Genomic DNA, 15916 nt, shown 5'->3' with positions numbered 1-15916 from the left:
TTTAGGTGACTTTGAAGGTGGCGTGGTTGTTCGTGCCGGTTGGAGAAACTGCCGATCTGCTGTGGATTTTCCCACACAGCCAGTGTGGAAAAGAGAAAACACCCAGCGAGCCTCGGTTCTCTGGGTGAAAATGCTTTGTTGATGTCAGATGAGAATGGACTGAACTGCTTTGACCTGAGAGGAAGGCGACAGTGACTCAAATATCCACTCGTTCTAATCAAGGTACGCAGAAGAGCAGATGAAGCAGAAGACCACACTGGTTAGCTCTCGTGTCAGCTGGGAGGAGAAAACCGAGGCTACATTTTGCAAAGTCTCACCAAAACTGGACTTTTGGGTCAAAATCTGGTGACAATGTAAAAGCAGGGCTCCATCCTGCCTTGTATCAACAGTTTACACTGCTGCTGCTGGTGTGATCGGCGGGAACTATTTTCTTAGCACACTTTGTCACTACCTGAGTATTGTTGTTAATCGTGTCCATCCATGTATGACCACAGTGTACCCAGCAGGATAGCACACCATGTTACAAAGCTCAAACCAATTCAAACTGGTTTCTTGAGCATGACAATGAGGTCACTGCACTCATGACCTCCACAGACACCAGATCTCAGTCCAATAGATCAGCTGTGTGATGCTGTCATGTCAACATGCACCAAAATCGGAGAAATATTTCCAGCACCTCGTTGAAGAAAAGAAAAGAGAGTCCAACCTCTGCTGCCAAGGTGTACCTAATGAAGTGTCCACATTGAAAGTGTGAAAGAAACATTTTACTTTTACTCAGCTACATTTACCGAGTGAGGCTATGATTTAAAGCTGTGTTTAAACACAATGTGAACACAGGACGAGCGGTTTATTAATAACATTTGAATTTTTCTTGTTGTAGGCTACATGGAGTACTGAATTATTGTTACGAGCACACAGAAGATTATTTTTAGTAAAAAGGTGAAGTGATGTCCTCAGTTTTCAGCCCAATAATATCATGCAATAAGGAACCCTATTAGATGTTCTGGGAAGGGGGAAAAAAAAGCCGAACTGAACCTTTACCGCTCCTCAAAACTGTTATTTATTTTCCCTAAAATAAAATAAAAGTACAGATTTTTGGCCTCACATTGCTAACCATTGCAGCAAGTGTTTCCCTGATAAACACGACGTTTGACGACCTTCCCTGTACCCTTAATCGCTTATTTTGACACCTCAGAATACATCAATAAAACAATCTTTCATTATAGGAACTCAGTTATGCAAAGATTATTTGACAGTTCTGAATCACTTCTCACTCTCTGTGAAACTATTAAGCATTTATTATAAAGGAAGCAATGCGAACAAAGTCATGCAGCTTTTTTGGGACACAGATGCTGTGGCTGATTAGGGAAAAACCTATAATCATGTTTATTTTTGTTATTATTATTTCACATGATTACTCAGAGACTGTGGAAAACATAATGGATTCATTTGAACTTTAACTGTAATTCAACCTAAAATAAAGAATGTTTCACTTCGATGTTTTAATATTGTCCAGTAGAAGTGGCCATGACGCTACGGACAAAATTAAAGAAACAAATAAAAATGGTGACTCTACAAAATGTCATCGGGGCCCCATGTGAAGTCTGAACCATGAAAAAATTGTCAGATAATTAAAACTCTTTGAAACTGCAGACCAAAACTGTTTTTGTTCTTGACCTTCGTCTTCTTCCTGCTTCCTTTAGGGGTCACCACAGCAGGCCATCTGCCTCCATCTCCCCCTATCCCTATCAGGAGTACATTGGCTTGTGCCCCCCACCCTGCGAAAATGCTTTTTAATGCTTTAAAGTTGAGCGTTTTAACATCCCCCGTTGGACCAAGCCTCATATGGCCATTAGAGCAGCGGTCCCCAACCCCCGGGCCTCGGACCGGTACCGGTCCGTGAGTCGTTTGGTACCGGGCCGCGAGAGTTGAGGCTCAGGTGTGAAATGAGTGGTTTTCAGGGTTTTTATCGGTTTTCAGCGTTATTTTGTTATCATTTTTATCGTTTACTCGGTTTTCCTGGGTCTTTTCACATGTGTTATGAATAAATTTTCTTTTTTTCGGTACCGGTACTAGTTTTATTTTGTTGTATTTATCCGCAACACCTTAAAGGCCGGTCCATGAAAATATTGTCAGGCATAAACCGGTCCGTGGCGCAAAAAAGGTTGGGGACCGCTGCATTACAGGAACTACTGCTTTTATTTCTATGGTGGCTTTAGTACACGCACATAAAGAAAAGCATCTCCCGGCTATTAAAAATGCTGCTGCTGTGATATTTTCCATTCCAGCATTAGTCTTCCTCTTCCGCTCTTCCTCTCTGATGATTTCAATTAATAGAATTTTTAATTAGAGGACTGGTTATTCTCTGTGGATGTGTTCTGGTGGAGCCCTTCACAGACAGTCGGAGGTCTGGATGAAGTCAGGCGTTTTCTTTTCTCGCTCGCTTTCTTTTGCCCTGTTCGGTTTCAGACAATAAACCGAGGCGGGAGGCAGCTGTTGCCATGGGAGTGACAGGCGCAGGTGAGAGGTGCCCAGTTGTTCGCAGGCGTCAGAACGGGAGTGTGGTCTCCGACACTGCTTGCATTGTTTCGGAGACATACGTGTGTGTGTGTGTGTTAGCGCTCCAGTGTGCATGTCACAGAGTTTGACTGCTGTGAAAAAACCTCTGTGCATTCTCATTTCCAGCTGCCAACCCTGATTTTTGTTTAGAGGAGAAAAGATAAGGCGGAAAGAACAAGATATTGGTGATTCTTCCACTGCAGCTGCTCTCGTTTCTGGTATTTTCTGGTAATCAGAGTTGTTTTCTTAAAGCGGACTTGTTCTGTTTTTCGTATATGCTGTCATATACGCTCGTGGCCACTTTGTTAGGTACACCTGTTCAACTGCTCGATACATTTAGGCACTTAGATGGGGTCAAGACGGCCTCCTGTTATTATTAATATGGTAATCTCAAGCACACAGCCCCACCTTCAAACCCTTCTGTTTGCAAGGGGCAGCCAATCAGAAGAAAGTTGGCTCATAGAGGATGAACTGATGGGCTGCACCAATGTGCAGTTTAAGATAAAGAAGGATTAGTTTTAGCTTTGAATCATGCAAAGCTACTCTAGCAACGTCCAAGAATCAACATTTGGAAATGAGCATAACAGGTTCCTTTATAAGGTGACTGATCTGTGGTTATCTGACGTTTTCGCTGTTGTATTTGTTGTTGCCGTCTAACAAATCCAATATTAGACGGCGCTGCAGTTAAAGCTTCACAGCTGGGTTTGATCTTCATGTTCGCTGCCCAGGATGGAGACACACACAAACAGAAATGGTGCAAATTGACGTCAATATAAGAAAGTCAAAATATTTATTTCTGTGAGCGTGCTGTTTGGGTTTTGGGTCAGGTCTGTGGCGTCTGGATTAGAAGCTGATGTGAAGCTCTTTGTTGGAGCTCTAATTCGTGTTTTTGTCAGGCGTGTTCAAAGAAGAGTCCCCCCTTCACTCCACCTGGAATCAAACACTGCTATGTCTTTGTTGTATTTTTAGAAAGACTCATTTTTGCTTAAAATGAATTACAAAACACGTTCAGAATCTTTTCTATATAATACATGCTCTCTGTCTTTCTTCTTTCCTTCCAGCGTCCCGGCATGCCGTCTGGAGCGAGAATGCCCCACCAGGGAGCTCCCATGGGCCCCCCCGGCCCGCCGTACGGAGGGAGCCCGGCGGTGCGGCCCGGCCTGCCCTCCCCAGTGATGGAGCCCAGCCGTAAGAGGCCTGCCCCCTCCCAGCAGGTCCAGCAGCAGCAGCAGCAGCAACAGCAGCAGCAGCAGCAGCAGGCCGTCCAGAACCGTGCCAGAAAGTGAGTTTGAATCCAAGTGACCTACAACGGCCAAAAACACTGCATGGTGTGCAATGAATGACCCTTTGTGTGTCTGCTTTTATGTGATCGAAGAGCTCAACAGTGGTTACACTTTCATCTGGATGAAGATTTGGGAAAAGCTGATTCTCCTGAGATGTTGATGATAATCAAAGTATGCGTTAACAATGGGAAGGAGAGATTTTTCTACAAAAATCTGAAATATAACTGTATATCTTAAATTAAATGTCTTAGTATTATGTAACATTATGTATATTATACTTGTAACCTATTTTAAATTTATTTTATTTATATTTTAGGACTGACAAAAAAGTTATTGCAACAACATGCAATAAATTTTCAATCTTGTTGCTTTTAAAGTGGTTGCTTTGGAGATGGGGACCAGGTCTGAGACCACTCGCAGTCTAGATGCTGCTTTCAAAGCAACTTTGGTGCCGTTAGTACGGCAATAAGAGAGAGTCCGCGTGCTATCAGCTTCCATTTCAATGAGGTCAGGTTAGAAATTACATGGAAAATCACAAACCTGTCACAGTCTGCGTACACAAAAAATCCCATTTAATTTTGCACTGACTTCTTGCATTCAGAGTCCGGTTTGTCCATCTCAGAGATTTGAAAAAGAACTTCAGAAATTCCCACATAAATAGTGACGTAGCTGCTGCAGGACACCAGTGTAACTGTAACGTGAAACTGGCACTCAACAACAGTAGTTTTATAAAGGAATAACCAGAATACAACTGGTTGGCAACCAGTTGAGTCGAGTCCCTTTTTGCAAAACGTATATTGCAGACGAGTTGCAACCAAAGGGTGCAATTAGCAATGATTTGCAAAACTTTGCCAGTCTGTCTGAAAGTAAATGCAGTCAGTCCGAGTCTGACCTGCTTTGAACACAGGTTGCCTCCCACTAGACGACCCTTTCATTCATGTTGTGATTAAAAGTTGTTGCCAACAGGTTGAGGGTGTTGAATGCTCAACCTTTGGGCAAATGTTGGCTACCGTAGCTGCTTAAAGTGATCACGATTCATGACTGCACGAAATTTCATTGCATTCCTTATAAAAACTGTAGAAATGCTCTTGATAAAAAGTGGGGGGACTGAGCCACGCCGCAGACTTGCACTGCTAGTGCAACTAACCAAAAAAACACCACATAACTGCTAGCTCCGCCATCATGAAATGTATCATTTGCTGCTTTTCTCTTTAATTTCATTGTAAATTGAAACTATTTGACTGGAGATCAGACATGAATCATGTGATTTCTTTGTTTAGTTTTTTTTTTTCTTTACTTTTTTTAACGCCGACATAGTTTAACAGTCATGAAATCATTTTAAAAAATGTTAGCGAAGTACCTCCAACGTGTACGTCAACATTTGCGCACTGTGATCTCCTAAAATCTTTCAAATCCAGCTTAAAAAATCCCACCGGTGACGAGTGAAACCATGACCTTTGTGCGTGTTTGTCACTTTTCAGCTTCCATTTCATGTCGTTTCCCCTTCTCTTGCTGCTCGCCTCGTTTTGCATCCTTCGCCTCGCTCATTGCTGTATACATCCACTCTCACCATCACAGTCGCTGCCACGACTGAATGTTGGCTCTCGGTTCGACCTCTAGCTGTCTTCAGCGTCTTTGTAGTGTAAATTTTTACCATCGCATAAACGTGGCATCCTCACAGCTGTCTGCAGACGTTCAGACTCTGGTAGTCTCTTTGGCTTATCCTTACGCTATCTACTGTCAAACCGGGATACGTAACATTGCAGGCTTCATTTGACATTCACACATAGGTCACTTTTACATTAATGTTCCTCGAGGCTTCATGCAGACATACCCACAGTGAAGGAGACGGTGATGAGAGAGAGCCACGTGCAGGAGACTAAGCAGGACGTCAAGTGCTTTGGGAGAATTTATTCGCATATTGTTGCTTTTTCTAATTAGTTGTATGAGAAACATGTATTCTGTGTCTTGTCATGCTTTTAACGCATGTATTCATAAAACAAAGTGATTAGAGTAGGAAAATTTAACTAGCATTAACTATTCTATTCGTTTTCTAAGTCCGCCCTCTGCTAGCTAAGTTGTTCTTGCTCTATTTTTTTGTTTGATGTCAGTTTGCAAATAGCTTCCAGGTGCGTTACCAGCACCCTCCGGCAGTAGTTGTGCATTACTTCCTATGACCTTCTGTTTAAAACCTAAGCAGCATTCTCTCTGCTTCAATTTTAATTTTCTCTCTTTCCCAAAATAGTGACGAGTTACGGTAATTTGACGCGCACATGGTTAAATCTAAACGGAGCTGATCTGTCCATGCAAACGCTTTGTGCTACAGCGATACGCTGAATATCCACGTATGGCTCGTTTTCTCTACTTTCCGAAACAGGTCGAATTTCGTGCTTCCCCCTCTTCCACAACTGTAGTGGAAGTTGCCATCAAATGAAATAGAGGACGGGTTCGTTTTCACACTTTGTTTGTCGTTGCCCTTTCGCACATGTAGCAGACAACAGGAAATTGTTCACATTTACTACTTACTTACTACTGGAAATGCTTTGTTTAGCTTAGTCCTGTTAACCACAGGTCGCACCTGCTTTTAATCCACTTTGTTTTGGGTGCAATTGTAGCACTTTGTATTCTATACTGTTTATTTGAAACCATTACTTACTAATTTGCATAGACGTCGTTTTACTATATAGAAATTCTAATAAATAAACCCACTGCTGCAAATTAAAGTGATATACTTTCAATCTAGATATATTTGGATTAGTGCTGTCAGCGTTAATCTCATTAAAATGACGTTAACGCCATAACCGCATTAACGCGGCAAATCTCCGTTAGTGAGTTAGCACGGGTCGCCTCTGGTCCGAATGATTCAGACATTTATGATCTCACATACAGATCCTTCCAGGAAATGTCCAGAAAAGTTCAAGGCTACACAAACACACACACAGAGGCTCACAGAGTAGCTTCATGACTACAAGGAGACGAGTGCGTGCCAGGTTTGGTCATTAGAAAGGGGATCAATATGCACACTCTGTGGACCTCTGTTTCATTCTCCTGCTACGTGCAGCACGATTGATCCACTTATAATTTAGCAGGCTTGTCGAACAGGTCAGGGGAAATGTTGCACTGCATCGAGGCCTCAACCCCCACAGCAGCCCAGCCGGCTGTGGAGGCTCTGATCAATGGTGCAGGGTGACCTGTTCAGGTGTCTTTGTCTTTTTCGCTCCCTGTTGCTCTGTTGGAGTGCGCGTCCTCTGGCAAACGCTTTGATGGTCCGGCGCCTCCATCCAGCTCAGACTCCACGCTGCTGCTGCTGCCAGCCGAGGGCGGGCCACCTGTGTTTGCAGTGTCATTGAGACCTTATGGTCCCAGCTACACGTGCTCTGCAGAGCTTACGCTGTCCTGCTACAAATACTTTGCATTAATTGGTACAAATACTCAACCCTTTGTCCTAGAAAGTCTGTATATATTTTCCTAAAAAGTTTGTGAAGAAGCACCACAGGACAGATTATCTTTATATGTAACTCACACGCATGTCTCAATTCAGGTACTTCAACTAGCATGTAGGTGTAAACTTCTCACTTATATGGTGCATGAAGTTCAAAAGCGTAAATCTGTCTTAAATTAAACATGGTGACTGCACACTAGATGCCATATTTTTGGAAATTCCTGGACCCAGAAAGGAACAATTTAACTCACACACACACACACACACACCATAAGCTAACGTTGTGACTCTGTTGATGTATTTTTGGTGGGCTCTCCCCCCCAAAATTGGATGTAGGTCTTAAAAAGTCAAGTCAAAGCAGAAGTGCATTAATCCTGGATTTATTCTCCATGCCAGCATTTAAAAAGCCACTTATGTGGTTGCAAAAAGAAATCTTGTTTTATAAAAGTCTATTAGAAAGCTCACTTGAATCTATGACCTAAAAACACACCTTCCTGATGAGTTTATGGACTCATCGCATGTTTAGTGTGGTCTCCAGTCGACTCAAAATGCAGGATGTGGGCGGGCCTACTACGTGATTGACAAGTCACTGCATCATTCACCTACTTGACTCGACTGGTACTTTTTTATAACCTATGCAGCTGGGTTTCTGAGCTGAAAATGTGACGCCAGCAGACTGCATGCCACTGATTGGCCAGGCAGTGACGTCACTTCATGAGTCATGAGTCATAACACTGACTGCTTCACAAGAGTCAAACCCGCCAATGATGGCGCCACGATGTCCTCCATTGTTGTCTTGTTGTGACCACAGCCACATTGAGGTGGAATCAGTTATAATGGAAAATGATCAAAACCGAGTCCAGTAGAGTGTAGTTGAGCTGAGTGGGTGCTTGTGGAAAAGAAGTCAGCTCTGCCACTCACTCGTAACATCTGGCTTCAAAACACTCATTTGTCCAGGATGATAGCTCTCGAGTAGAAGTGTCATCCAATGGATGGCTACGTCCATCTTTTATATACAGTCTATGGTCTGTATATTAATGATATAGTGTGAAAAACATACAGAATCCCACGTTTGAGTATTGCGAGTGCGTTTCTGCTCCGTTTCTCTCAGAAAGGGGAAACATTTGTTTTGTTGTACCACAACTGAAAAAAAACCTTGTTTGCTCACCACAGACACTTCGCATATTGCAACATGACGTAATGTACGATTGGCTGGCCACTACTGCTTTGACCATTGCCTCAAAAATAGGCTCAAACCTCATTCTGGAATAGATTTTCCACTTTAAAGCAGCACAAAGATGAAGAACTGCATCGTCTCTGTACATCCTCTGAATGAATGACAGCTTCCAGTTGATTTCAGAGTGTTGCACCTCAAACTCCGCCCCAGGAGAGTTGAAACCACTGCCGGCAGCCGTAAAATAGAAGTTTTAAAGATTACGTGCCGTGTTCCCTCCTCTAGCTTTGCCTCTTTGTTCTTCAGACCCCAGCTTTATCCACACCCTGCTATATTTTGGTTAGGTTTTTTTTTTTTGTCTTCAATTTTATCTCTTATTTCCCCTGAGTGCCACATTACTTATAAACCCCCGAACCTTGGTTTTTGCTATTAATGTTGGTCCTTGAAGTAAAACTTTCCTCACTGCTCATAACGCACGGTTACCTTGGACACTTCATGTTGCTTAGGAGGATTGTGAGGTTTTATGCAGCAGTTAAAAAAAAGGCTGAGTTTTGTGGTCAGGAGCTACTTTTCTGGCTGTGGAAATGACAAAAAGCTCTTATTTATCCATAAATCACCAACCATGTATGCACCATAGGGCCATCCTGAGCTGAACCCAAAGAGGTAAAACCACCACACGCTGCTTGTCTGTTCCCATTGTGTTCATTATCAGTGTATTGTCTGTCTTTGTGTGTGAAGCATGATTGTTTTGGTTCACTGAGAAACTGTTGGATGAGCGTGTCCCTCAGACGAGCAGGACGCCTCCCAGGTCCTCCCCTGCTGCACTTTGTGCATGCATGGACACCGTTACCCATCCCCAGTGCCTGCCCTTGTCTGCACCTACTAACAGACCCTTGAACTTCACACACACATCCAACACACACAGACACACACACACACAGAACCACCAGGTGTTTACCCTCGTACTTGCTGCCACTGAGTGTGTGTCTTGCCACAACTCTAATCGGACAACCTTCGAATCCTCACCAATTCTTAGGAAGCCAGTCGGATTCCCCGGAGCCAATGAGATGCCGGCGAGGCAGATGGACATGAGAGAGCCCCAATCAGATCCCACGCTCGGATCAAAGTAGGATTTTATTCTGCTGCATGTCCGTTTTCTTTCGTTTGATGACTCTGGCCTATTTTTTTTTCCTTCTTGCCTTTTCACCTGAGCCCAGCACTTCCTGAATGAGAAAACAAACGTAGAGGTCGTAGAAGCCGACTCCTGAAATGTAGTGGTGCATGCTTTGGGCTGGAGCATGGCATGATGGGAACGGTTTTGTGCAGCTAGAGCAGAAAAATAAATAGAATAGAAATCCAGTCTCAAACCATTTTAAGAGAGTGTAAAATGGCGGGTTGTTTTGTGTTTCTTTTGTTTTTTCCCCTTTCCAATGCACTCCCGGATCCTTCAATTCTCCTTGCAGCAGGCTTGTTTCAGTAGTTGGCATGCTGATGTAACATACTGCTTCACAGACCGTTGTAGTGCACTGTGACAGAAAAATTCACTACACTGCAAAAAATCTTTTCTAGATACAAAAAGTAATCTAACTAACTAGAGAAATTTCCACCCACAGAGAGAGCTGGGCGAGAACTCAAAACACACTGCAAAGTTCCAGAGATCCTGTAGTGTTTAAACTCTTAAAGTTTCATGTAATTATGGAAAAATCAATCTGTACTTAGATTTGTGTGATCAGTTAATCATTTAATCTGTTAAATTGATTCCTTACTGGACTGTTTCCTTGAAACTCAAATGTCATCACAGTGTAAACTAATCAACCACAACATTAACGCCATGAAACTCAAACCTGACGTGGGCACTCCCCAACGGCAGCGGCCTCCACCCAGTAACTGACAGGACCCGATGAATCCCGGTGCCAAACCCCCACAGGACACCAACTGTCTGTAACCTGGTGGGCCGAACCTGTTTTTAATGTTGATTTTAATGTTGTGGCTGATCAGTGTAAATAAATTGAATTCATGTCGGCCGCTCCTGCTACCTAATAAAGTATCTAATAAATCTACAATCTAGTAAAATTGATTTAGTTGCTGGTTTTAACTGTTTAAATCCATTTTTCAACATTTCAGGTTGATACCTCCTTTACTTATGAACTTGAGGGGTCATTGAGGGGTCAATAGTGCACTTTAAAGGCCTTTAAATAAACAGAAAACAGCTGATTATGAGAGATAAAACCACAGTGTGGTTAATTAGTGAACCTTTCTTGTTTCTAATCTCAACCAAAGCCCGGCTGTCTATATTTACCACTCCATCTTCTAATGTAACTCTTAGCAAGGAAGCAAATCAAAATATTCAGCTTTAAAAAAGCTCAGTTTAGCTCTCGATATCCTAAAACAAGATTACAAATTAATCAAATCGCCCCAAGGACGTAACACCCTAAAGGCAAGATTATTTATTATCTTTAATGAGAAAAGTGAGTTGAAATGATCCGTCCTCATGAGACGAGTTTATTTCTTTATTTTTCTTTTTATGCTCTTTTTGCAGTGTAGTGCCGTCTTGTTGTTTTTAGGCAGCGTCCTCCTGCAGGCATCAACGACAGAGCACTTTACACGGGGAGATGATTAAATATTTAAGGAAATCTTGGGGGGGTGTAGGAAGGTGTAGTGATGTTTTTGCAATCAGCGTCACCTGGAAAGAAAGTTCTGACAACTTGGCACAGATGTTCTTGTTGCTCTTAGCCCTTTCTTGGTAAGTAAAATATATGAAGTGTGTTCACGCTGCAAGGAATTAATGAATCTAATGAGCTGCACACACACACACACGCATAAATCCTGAAAAGTCATGGGTACACATCCTGTCACCATCCGAGTCCTGCAGCGGCGGCCTCAGCGATTCTGCAGAAGGTGTGTGTGTGTGTGTGTGTGTGTGTGTGTGTGTGTGTGTGTGTGTGTGTGTGCAGTGAATACATGTCAGGGAAGAGATGTGACACTTTTTTGGCTGTTAGAGGCTCTCGCTCTCCAGGTGTACCGCTCCATCTCAGGGAACACACAAACACATGATACACACACGCACACACACACACAGCTGGGACGCTGGGGTGCTGGATATGGCCCAGCATTTTAGCAGATGGCCTGGGTGCTACGCTATCAGTCACCATAGTAACATGCTCTCTTTTCCCTCTTTCTCCCTGTCTTTCTCTCCCTCTCTCTCTAGTGCTAAGAGAAGGAAAATGGCAGACAAGATTCTTCCGCAAAGGGTGAGGCTGCATATTTTTACCTTTGTTGCTGTGTGTTTTTCTCTGTGTGTGTTTTTTATCCTTTGTGCGCTGCACAGAAAAAATCCCGGTCGTTTTTTTGATGTTTGGGGTTCTTGGGAGGCGCAGAGGGTCAGGTGATTATTTGTTATTTCCAAATGAGATGAGGGAGGATGAGGGGAACAGATCTGAAGGTTTTGGGGCTTTTTTTTTTTAGGGTTTCATTTTGCTGCTTGGACAGCGGCTCATTGATTTTCTTTTTTGAATCGGCGTAGTCAGCGGGATGTTGAAAAGACGTAACCACAAGTAAAACTGAAGGAGGCAGCAGAAACACCATGCTGTCACAGGTGAGAGTCCGTGCCGGCTGTGGTTTGCATCCCGTGCTCTCGGTTTTCGGGCCCGTGCCACACCACGTCCTGGCCAGCACACAGAGCGCTTTACAGATCTGGAGACTGAGAGGTTAGGTCTTATCCCCTGACATAGCCCAGACGGGGAGATAGCTGCAGGCACAGCTGGGGAGCCACTACACAATAATGAGTCAGGCACGGGGAATGTCTGCCACACTTCTCTGTCAGCTCGGCACCTCGGCCCAGTGAAAGGGAGCGAGATGGAGATAGAGGAGGAATGAGAAGCACAATGAAGGCAGCCTTTTAGAAAGAAACGTGAACGAAGAGGGAGGGAGGAACTGTAGGAGCATGTGTGCCCAGCTTGGTGAGCAGCAGCCCTTGATGCTCCGAGGACTTTCATCAGTATGGTAATGCCTGAGACTCCTGGCTGCTTGGCTGCACGGCCTGCATCTAATTTTGATCCCCTGGTGTCACGAGGCTGGTGTGGACCACCACGATAATGAGAGACTGTGGAGCAGTGGTGGAGTGCATTCAGGATAGTTGTGCTTTGTTTGAATATTTCATTGTCATGCCACTCCTCAATTCAAATTCAGCGGGGATAATGAACTTCAGCTTCAGTTCGTTTGCAAAAGAAACGCTTATAAAACACATTAGGTACTCTAAAAAATGCCAACTTTATGTACAAATACAGTCAGATAATAAAAAATCGTACTTGCTAATTTTCATATAAAAGAGCCCTATAGTGCACAAACCTTTTAAAAATGTAAAATACTTTTTAAATAATTTAGAGGTTCAGACAGTTAGGATGTGTGCTCTGTGTATGTTACATTTGCAAAGCCAAATTTAACATCATCACTCAAGGTGCTGTAAAAGTCAAAGTTCAGACCCCAACTTGCCTAAAATGTCCTGGAGGGATGCTAAGAGAGCTGTGCATAAACAAATGCCCGCAAACCTCATTAAAATGAAGCAACACTGTAAAGAGGAGTGGCCCAAAATTCAACCACAAGGATATGATGGACTGATAACTGTTATATAGAAAACAGTTACTTCAAGTTATCACTGCTAACATTGATTCTACAAGATACTGACTTATGGGATGTACTTAGTTTTTCACACATTGCTTCTCCATTTTGGGTTTTTGTTAAATAAATAATTAAAAGGTATCACAAGTCATGTGTTGGTCATCTAAGGTTGTATTTTTTCAATCTTAAGAACTGATAAAGACCAGATGATTGTCCTGATACTTAAAGCCTTAGAATGACCGTGCATTAGCGTTAGCTGCAAGTGGGCTCACTCGCTTAGCTAACTAGCTTCAGTGCATTATTGCTGTTTTTCATAATCTGGTAACTTTATTTCTTTCCCACCTATTCTTATCTTCATTTGTGTGTGTGTGTGTGTGTGTGTGTGTGTGTGTGTGTGTGTGTGTGTGTGTGTGTGTGTGTGTGTGTGTGTGTGTGTGTGTGTGTTTTTTATCACCTTATATGATAAGCTGCAGTATTGTTTTACGCTAGCAGTTAGCTGTATTTTCTGGAGGCTTTGTTTAAAGTTCTCATTTTTGTAGTGTTGTTCTATGCTAGCAGTTAGCCATATAGCCATATTTTCTCCATATTTAAAGTTAGAGTGGAATAGGGTTGCCAACTCCCTGAAAAATAAATAAGGGACACCTCGTGGCCAGGGCCGGGCAACCCAGTTGTCTTCACCCTTCCCAGTGTGGTAGCTCTTTTTTTGTGTGTGAAATTATTTTTTAACCATTTGACTTGAACTTGATTTAAGCAGATGCATATTCTTTGTGATATGACCATATGGGAAACAAATGATCATTTAGCCATTTATTTTTAGCTCACAATGACAACATTAACACAGTAAAACAGGTCTCTTTCTTAAACAGAAGCCTGTCATGCTTAACTTTTGAGAATATAAGTAAATCTTTCTTTAAAAGAACTCTGTCCTGCTTAACTTAAAATTATATAAATTAATAGAAAGCAATAGAACGAAAAATATTCTTGTAACAGTGCACATTTAGTGCATTTAGTACAGTTGGCTTCAGTTGAGGTATTATTTCAGCTTTTCTAAAGCTAATCAGCTGCTCCTGTTTGTAAACCCACTTGTTCCCATGATTACGCATCTTAACTCATCATCATTATTCATCTATGTATTACTTTTATGTATTAGTGATCTATTTGTTGTAATCATCTATCCTTGCAGTTGTTTATTACACAAAATAAATTATATTATTACACTTCTGGCCACATAGCCCTGATATTCACTGCACATGCCCATATTAACCTTAACCAGAGGGTTTAAAAAAAACAAACCAGTGTTTACATACCATATCTGCTTCTGCCATGGCCTGGCGGACAAAAAATTGGTAAAGGGTTCCCCGAGCTTTCACGCCCCTCATGTTCTTCATGTGCCCACCAATAGAAGCATGCCTATGGAAAAAGTGCGCCAGCACACAGTGCAGTGCGCTTTATAGTGCACTTTTCCAGCCAGGTGTTTTCCTTTTCCCATTCCTCCCTGTACTTTTGCAGCCTTTTTTTTTCTTTCTCTGAGCGAACAAACATTGCTGCTCTAATGCTGGGCTCACACTGTGCGATTTTTGGCCCATTTTGAGCCGATTTTTGAGTCGTGCGACCGATTTGGTGATCAGCCCGATTTTGGCCTTCATCGTGCGTCGTGTAGTATACGTGGGGTAACGAGAAGCGATTAACACCTCACGACCAGCTCCCGATCATCAATCGCTCGTGAGGGTGTCACCGCAGCTGCTCACGCGCAAACACGTAAACGTCGGTGAAAAAGACGTTGCAGCACAGCTGTGCAGCGTGTGATCTGGACACAAGCGATGGAGGCACAACTTGTAGAACTTTGGAAAGCTCATCCGAGCCTTTTCCATGTGGCATCACAAAATTATCACGACCACAACAACCGTGAAAATAGTTGGATTTACATTGCTGCTCAATCACAGCTGCCTGATCAATGTTTTTCATTAGCAATTTAGCAAAGTTGATGTGGTGGTGTGTCTGTGTGAGTGAAAGACAGAGAGAGCGAGCGACAGATTTTCTGTTATAACCTTCATTTTATGGACGCACAGTGTGCCGTCCGAGACTTGCACCGCAGTGTCGGCGTTTGTTTCCCTGTTGGTCATGCTTGTTGTTGTGGTCATCGGTTGTCTTCCGGTATTTTCTCCGTAAGCGACCTTTCCTCGACCAATGAGATAATCTGAATTGTCATACTCGAATTGTCATAAGTGTGCTGTCAGCTCATTGGTCACAAAGCAGGAGAGGGGCTGGGAATTATGTTTTCAAACAAAGTGTTAATTCCATTAAAAGTTATAGACTACTTTTGATTCTCACTGTATTACGGGACAAAGTGCGTCCCTTATTAGCTCAATACGGGACGTGTACTTTTGTTTCTAAATACGGGACGATTCCGTTTTTTAAGGGACGGTTGGCAACCCTAGAGTGGAATAATATGGGTTTTTTTCTCTAACCTTAAAGCTTCTTAAAGGTTAAATTACAGGATACTGAATGTAAGGGGCTAAAGTAGACAACAGACCCCCTACCAGCACCCGCACCAGAATAGACAGCTTATCAGCTTAAATTCTTTAGTGCTATTTAGATATGCAAAGAAAATCTTACTTCTTAATCCAGGGTGTGAAACTTTATCTGATTTTAACCTAAGCCTGTCCTCCCTCTGAGCAGATCCGTGAGCTGGTCCCTGAGTCTCAGGCCTACATGGACCTGCTTGCATTTGAGCGCAAACTGGACCAGACCATCATGCGCAAACGCGTGGACATCCAGGAGGCCCTGAAGAGGCCAATGAAGGTATCGAAAAGAAATCAGGACTCGGGACAAACGAGAAAA

At 42.9% G+C, this 15916-nt stretch overlaps 1 protein-coding gene across 5 annotated transcripts in view; it reads left to right on the top strand.

The window, feature by feature from the left end:
* smarcd3b (SWI/SNF related BAF chromatin remodeling complex subunit D3b) overlaps nucleotides 1-15916 on the top strand; it is a 63312-nt gene that overhangs the window by 30096 nt on the left and 17300 nt on the right. For 3 of the 5 annotated variants that reach the window (XM_080864626.1, XM_080864625.1, XM_080864624.1), the window contains exons 2-5: nucleotides 3621-3841; nucleotides 9495-9584; nucleotides 11667-11709; nucleotides 15755-15877. In XM_080864626.1, the coding sequence (XP_080720752.1) occupies nucleotides 3621-3841; nucleotides 9495-9584; nucleotides 11667-11709; nucleotides 15755-15877 (477 nt within the window). The remainder of the gene's footprint in view (nucleotides 1-3620; nucleotides 3842-9494; nucleotides 9585-11666; nucleotides 11710-15754; nucleotides 15878-15916) is intronic. The other 2 variants (XM_080864628.1, XM_080864627.1) reach the window with 1 other exon arrangement.

Source organism: Rhamphochromis sp. 'chilingali' (assembly GCF_963969265.1).
Source record: "Rhamphochromis sp. 'chilingali' genome assembly, chromosome: 18".
Lineage (NCBI taxonomy): Eukaryota > Metazoa > Chordata > Actinopteri > Cichliformes > Cichlidae > Rhamphochromis > Rhamphochromis sp. 'chilingali'.
This window is presented reverse-complemented; position numbering and strand designations above follow the sequence as displayed.